At 42.6% G+C, this 7,101-nt stretch overlaps 1 protein-coding gene across 1 annotated transcript in view; it reads right to left on the bottom strand.

The window, feature by feature from the left end:
- Positions 1 to 670: 670 nt before the first annotated feature.
- Positions 671 to 7,101, bottom strand: part of prtfdc1a (phosphoribosyl transferase domain containing 1a) — a gene marked incomplete at both ends in the record, with an annotated part of 16,829 nt that continues 10,398 nt past the window's right edge. Inside the window, 4 exons of the mRNA XM_083632283.1 lie at positions 671 to 718; positions 3,112 to 3,188; positions 4,118 to 4,164; positions 5,055 to 5,137. Coding sequence (XP_083488409.1) covers positions 671 to 718; positions 3,112 to 3,188; positions 4,118 to 4,164; positions 5,055 to 5,137 — 255 coding nt within the window. The remainder of the gene's footprint in view (positions 719 to 3,111; positions 3,189 to 4,117; positions 4,165 to 5,054; positions 5,138 to 7,101) is intronic.

Genomic DNA, 7,101 nt, shown 5'->3' with positions numbered 1-7,101 from the left:
TGTGTGTGTGTGTGTGTGTGTGTGTGTGTGCGTGCGTGTGTGTGTGTGTGTGTGTGTGTGTGTGTGTGTGTGTGTGTGTGTGTGTGTGTGTGTGTGTGTGTGTGTGTGTGTGTGTGTGTGTTGCCAATTGACTAAAAGGGGGGCAGTGGAGGCGGGGCAATTCTTTTTTTAAATGGAGGATGGCAGAGGCAGAGGGCTGTGTGGGTGCGAGAGTGAGTGAGAAGGTATGTGTGTGTTCATGCAAATTGGCTAAAGGGGAGGGGGGTACATTTTGAAATGCAGGGTGGCAGAGGCAGAGTAGGGTTGGCTGCCATCCTGCATTTCTGAAATTTGCATTATGTGGTCGCAGCTATTGTGAATTCGTACTTGTTTTTAGATAAACAGACTTTTGTAAACCAACAATTCTTTGAGTAAGAAGCTCTAACACTTGGGGGGGGGGGGGGGGTATTGAAATCACAAATACAAACTTGCTTTTCTTTTGGCGTACACTTGGTTCGTGTAAACCAAAGTAGTGCAAAAAACTGATTGAGGAATGAGAAAGTTCACTTTGGAACACTTTGGCATTTAGCGCATACTGAGTGAATGTCCAGTAAAACAAACAGATTGAACTTTTACTCGGCACAAGTTGGAAGTCAGTGAGAAGCACCTTTTAAAACAGCTTCAAGTCTGCTCAAACCTTGTACTTCACCTTTCCGATCTGGCTGATCACACAGATATGCTGCAGGGAGTGGAGAGGGAGAAGGAGAAGTCACATGTTAAATCATCCAGATCCCCTTTCAAAAGTTGTTAGAAAATTCTCTGAAATATGTTTCAACCCTTCTTATCTAAAGAACTAGATATTTCTGCATTAGATGATTGCAAAATATTTACACAGGTTAACTATATTTTAACATCCTGCACTATGGGATGATCCAGCATGTCCTATATGCCTTATATGGAAGGCTGAGTCAGTATTGCAATATTTTGAAAGCTGGAAAGTTCTATAAAGACATGACATGTTCATTAATCTAAGTTTGAGCGCCCCCAGGGGGTCAACTCATATTTCGTCTGTAGGATAAAGAGAGATAAGAGGGGAAGCTTTGACTCTGCCAGATAAGCAGATCCTAACCTTACATTCCAGCGCTCACCCTCCTTCCAACTCACTGTAATGAATACCACCACCACCACCAAAAAAAAAAAAATGCTGACAGATGGCGACATGCACGCAAACACACATACAGTGTGCTGCTTACACGCACGCATGTACGCGTGCACACACACACACACACACACACACACACACACACACACACACACACACAAAGCTGTGGGAGTCAGTCTGGGCATAGTGCTTCACATGAGTCAGACAGACTTGAGGCCAAGACTTGACAGATATAAGGACGGCAAAAGTTCATGAAGGTATGCACTTCCTGATTTCAGTTTAACATGCTAAGAGTATTGACCAGAAAGACAGCGGCATGGACCCAACATAGACAGAGGTGGAATGTAACTATATAAGTACATTTACTCAAGTACTGTACTTAATGTTGAGGTACTTGAGTCTTTTCATTTTTGGGAGATTTTATACTTTCAGTCCACTACATTTCAGAGAGAAATCTTTTTACTCTTTGTCTGATGGCTGGAGTTACTAGTTATTTTGCAGAATAAGATTTTACATGCAAAACATACAGTACAAGAATCTCATAAAATATGTGCCATTGTTACAGTTTAAATTCCCCCAACAGATGTTGTATCATTATTACAATGTGGGTAGTGCAAATTAACAATGTGTAACTTCCTTCCATGTTGCCTGCAGCGAGAACTCAAGTAAAAAGTGAAATGGCAGCACTCACAATAAAGTTTCAATCCTTATTTCATGCAGCACAGCAGCAGTACAAAACACATGGCAGCACTCACAATAAAGTTTCAAGTCCTTATTTCATCCAGCACAGCAGCAGTACAAAACACATGGCAGTACTCACAATAAAGTTTCAAGTCCTTATTTCATCCAGCACAGCAGCAGTACAAAACAGATGGCAGCACTCACAATAAAGTTTCAATCCTTATTTCATCCAGCACAGCAGCAGTACAAAACACATGGCAGCACTCACAATAAAGTTTCAATCCTTATTTCATGCAGCACAGCAGCAGTACAAAACACATGGCAGCACTCACAATAAAGTTTCAAGTCCTTATTTCATCCAGCACAGCAGCAGTACAAAACACATGGCAGCACTCACAATAAAGTTTCAATCCTTATTTCATCCAGCACAGCAGCAGTACAAAACAGATGCGTTTCAGCCTTTGGCAAATGAACGGGGAGCTCTCAGTGCAGGCAACGTGGAGCGAAGTTAAACATGATTGATGTGCATATGCATATACGATCCACATTGTAATGATTCAAAGCTGGTTGAAAATCGGCAAAGACTTCCTTTAAAATACTTCTTACAGGTTAATGCATCGATAATTTAACACTGGAAGAATGAGAATGTTTTCAAGTGCATTTTACTGCAAATAGAACTTTAATGCAGTATTTTTTTTTGTGCGGTATTGCTACTTTTACTTAAGTAACAGATTTGAGTACTTTTTCCATCACTGAAGACAGACAGACAGGCAGACAGACAGACAGACAGACAGACAGACAGGCACGCACGCACGCACGCACGCACACACACACACACACACACACACACACACACACACACACACACACACACACACACACAATTCCTCCATCCACCCACCCACCCATCATCCATCCATCCATCCATCCACCCCACACACACAGCCTCAAACAGTCACACACACACACACACACACACACACACACACACACACACACACACACACACACACACACACACACACACACACACACACACACACACACACACACACACACACACACACACACACACACACACACAGGGTAAGTGATTTGCTGGTTTGCCTACATGTAAAGTCTCCTCCGATGGGAGGATACCTGTTGGGTGAGTTTAGGTTTCAGGGAGAGGAGTGTGTCTCTTTGATTGACTGTGTTTACTCTCTCCCCTCCTGTCCCTTTCATCTCTTTCACACAGCTCTTCAAAAGGTTATGTGCAGTGCAGCAGCCAAAGTAGACTCAGGACTTACATTCAGGTCACGGAAATATTCGTTGTAGTCCAGAGCATAACCAACAACAAAGCGGTTGGGGATTTCAAATCCGACATCTATCGAAGTGAACACAGACATGTATATGTTAGAGTCAGAGGAAGTGCATAGATGCAGTCTAAATGCTTTCAGATTTGTGCTACTTGATACTGGCAGCCAGTGTTATAGACGAGTCACTCATCTCGAGTCCGAGTCAAGTCTACAGTCCCCAGTGTTTGAGTCTGAGTCAAGTAAATCATAAATAATAATTCATTTATTTTATATAGCGCTTTTCAATGACCCAAAGCCGCTTACAGTAAGAGTCAACAGAAAAAATAAAATAGAAAACAAGGAACAGGCAACAGATACGTGCAACAAGCAAACAGAAACAAATAACAATTAAGATGTATAGTCAGGGATATATGGAAAACAGATGGGAGGGAGGGAGCGTGAGGGAGGGACAGGGGAGAGAGGGAAGGAGAGATGGAGGTGGTGAGGTTGGAGGAGGTGGTTATGGGTAGGGCAGGTTGTAAGCTTGGGAGAACAGGTAGGTTTTTAGTCAGGATTTGAAAGTGGAGAGTGAGGGTGAGTCTCTGACAGTCTGGGGGAGGGAGTTCCAAAGTCGGGGTGCTGCTCTGGAGAATGCTCGGTCACCAAAGCTTTTGAGTTTGGATGGTGAGGGTGGCAGTGGAAGAGGATCGGAGGGTTCGGGAGGGGTGATGGGGGAGGAGGAGGTCAGTCAGATAAGGGGGGGCGAGGCTGTGGAGGGCTAAAGGTGAGGAGGAGTAATTTGAAGTTGATGCGTTCTTTGACGGGGAGCCAGTGGAGAGAGTGGAGGACAGGAGTGATGTGGTCACGGGACCGGGTATGGGTGAGCAGTGTCAGCAGTGCTCAAGTCCAAGTCAAGTCACGAGTCCTGAAAATGAGTCCAGCAGTGGTGGACTGGAAGATGACAACACTGCTGGCAGCCAAGCAGAACAGTGATGACATTATAATATCAGGCACTTACAGTCTGTGAGATTCTCAGTGATGTTGGGGACTCTCTTCACCAGCAGACTGAAACACAAATCACACGATTAACACTTTTAGCTCTCCACCACTTGTTTTATATACCGGTAGCATATATATATATATATATATATATATATATATATATATATATATATATATATATATATATATATAAAAGCAACATAGGGCAGGTGTCATGCTTTTTAAATGGTAGACATCCCATTTTGGAGGGTTTCCAAATGGGTTGTGCAGATGATGAAAAATATGCAGCTTCACAAGTCACTCATTTCGAATCTTAAATCCTTATTTTGCCAGACAGTGTATATAGTGATCATTTCACTTGTTTCCAATGCAAATGGTTGTCAAGATATTCGGCACTTGTTTCAGGTAAAAGTGAAACTGCATTGAAAACAAGTAGAATTATCTGGCCAATTTGGTGGAAATGTTCAAGTGTTTTTAAGAAAAGTACGATTTTAACTGTGTATTTGACTAAATTACTTCTTAAGGTGGACATTTTGGCATTGTCGTCCCGATCAGTAACATTGGAAACTGCCTCCCCGCTACATGTTAACATGTCAACAGCGTTCCACATAAAGAAGGAAGCAAACATGTGCGGGGGCAGATGCTTATCTGGTGTCTGCGGCCTGGTGGTTCATATAGGAACAGCCCACGGACACCAGATAGGGGGACTGTGGAAGAGTGATATCTTCTTCTTGTGTTCGTCACTCGCTTGGCATTTCCCCTGGTGGAGAGAGAGAGAGAGCCTGGTGGAGAGAGAGAGAGAGCCTGGTGGAGAGAGAGAGAGAGCCTGGTGGAGAGAGAGAGAGAGCCTGGTGGAGAGAGAGAGAGAGAGAGAGAGAGCCTGGTGGAGAGGGAGAGAGAGAGAGAGAGCCCGGTGGAGAGGGAGAGAGAGCCGAGTGAGAAAACCCACTCACCCCGCGACCTTGACCATCTTGGGTTGAAAGGTCTCCACATGCTTCAGAAGGGCCTTCATGGTCTTTCCTGTGTCAACTATTGCCTTGGGGAAGGGAAGGGCGAAAGAAAGGGAGAGATGAAGAGAGAGAGACAGCTTTCATAGAGGAGAGAAACCAAACAGCAAATCATGATAAAGTCCAGCTAAATGATGGCCTACTCTGCAGATTATATAGGAAAAATAGTTTCCCCTAGCCTCGCTATTAGCAAATTTAAAGTGCCTACAATTAGTATTGATTATGTGCAATATCTGGCTGTGTTGCACATATTCCACAGTTTCACGCTTATATAATCTGTTATATAAAGTGTTGTTTTTCCATATGCATAGAACATTTCCCAGTGTTAAGTGTTGATCTTTCAGTGGCAACTATTGTGAGTTGTTGATTGGAGAGTTGTTTTCTCACTCACAGGCTGTGGACTTCTACAGTTTGTGATATGGTGCTTATGCATGGCTGACTTCTGTCCAGACACTTTTCACAGCTGAAACATGATCTCAAAGAGAAACGGCCTCGCGCTTTTTCTCCTTTTGTAGCCCGGCAGCAAGAGAGATGTGGGTCTTTACAAGCATAAAGGCTTCTCAATCAACCAGACAAAGAGGGGAGCAAACATTTCAAGGCAACAATAGCATCAAACAAGCTAGCAATTTGAAAGGGAATACTTGCTTTTCATTGGCTTTAATGATGGAATTAATGGAGATAAAATATATATTAATACGGAAAGATAATGTTGGACTCACCTCAACAATGAGCACGTTCTTGGTAACATGTAAGAAAACAGTAATGCATTTGTTACGCATCATTTTTGAGTAATACAATACTGTCCTCAACATAAAGCTTTTAACATTGTGGCTTCTAAAAAACAAATTTCTTAGAGATGGGTATCTATAGCAACAATGCTGTTTGTATCTTCAGCGGCTCAACGAAAAAACACACATCTAATTATGTTCTTCCCAATAATGAACATTTGTGTCGACACAGTGAGCAAAAAGTCACTGCAGAGTACAGCATCGCACACTTTCCCTGCTGCTGGCTTTCAAGTGACTCCTTGTTCCCGTGGCTGGATGTGTGTATGGGCTCTTTGTGAGGCCAGTGGAGAGTATCTATGGTTCGGGGAGAGTGATCGGAGAGAATGCAGGCTGGCACCCGGCCAATGTTCCCAGTCTACACCTGAACACCGTTACGTAACACTCGGAGAGAGTAGGGGAGAGTGGGGTGAGTTGTGCCAGTGGGGAAGTTGTGCCACCCCTTGTATCTAGAAAACCATAGAAGAAATTGGTCATCTGACCACACATTTTTGAAGAGGCATCCATTTTACTCACCCTGCAAAGAAGGGAGGCAGATGGCACAAGAGCTAAGCACATTAAAGTTCAAAAAACTGTTTTTTGCCTCTCAAAGTAAATTTTTTATGATCAAGGTTTATTGATTGTTGTGTCTGAACAATTATAGACAAGCTTGAAAACATTTCACACATGTGTTAGTGTTTTAGTAAGCTACAATATGAGGCTATACTGTTAGCATGATGTTAGCTCCAAACCAGCTATATGATACAAGTTTGTTAAAATGGTGGGGATGGGGTGATTTGTGCCAAAAGGCCTGGGTTAAGTTGTGCCAGTGCAGTTGCAGTTGATTTAGTGAAATTTTATTTCATTTTGTTCTTAAATGTTTAAATAGACCTTGTTGAAGAATATTGCAGTATTGGCAAGTGTAGCCTGGCTCTGTGATAGTTGATTTTGTTCATTTTGAACATAATTTTTATTTCTGAAAATGTTAAATATGTAGGTCAACTGCTGCTACCGTTTAGCCTTGTTTAACTCTGTTATAGTACACTGGACTTTAGTGTTATCTTTATTTTGTCTTGCTTTGATATAGCATTACAGTATATGAGATGAAAATGTTCTGTTTTACTTCAGTAATCAATGGCACAATTTACCCCAACGTATTCTCTCCAAAGGCACAACTCACCCCGCACCGGGGGCAAGTTGTGCCAAGAGACCACTTTTTTAAGAATAGC

Source organism: Poromitra crassiceps, assembly GCF_964638095.1.
Source record: "Poromitra crassiceps genome assembly, chromosome: 2".
In the NCBI taxonomy this organism is placed as follows: Eukaryota; Metazoa; Chordata; class Actinopteri; order Beryciformes; family Melamphaidae; genus Poromitra; species Poromitra crassiceps.
This window is presented reverse-complemented; position numbering and strand designations above follow the sequence as displayed.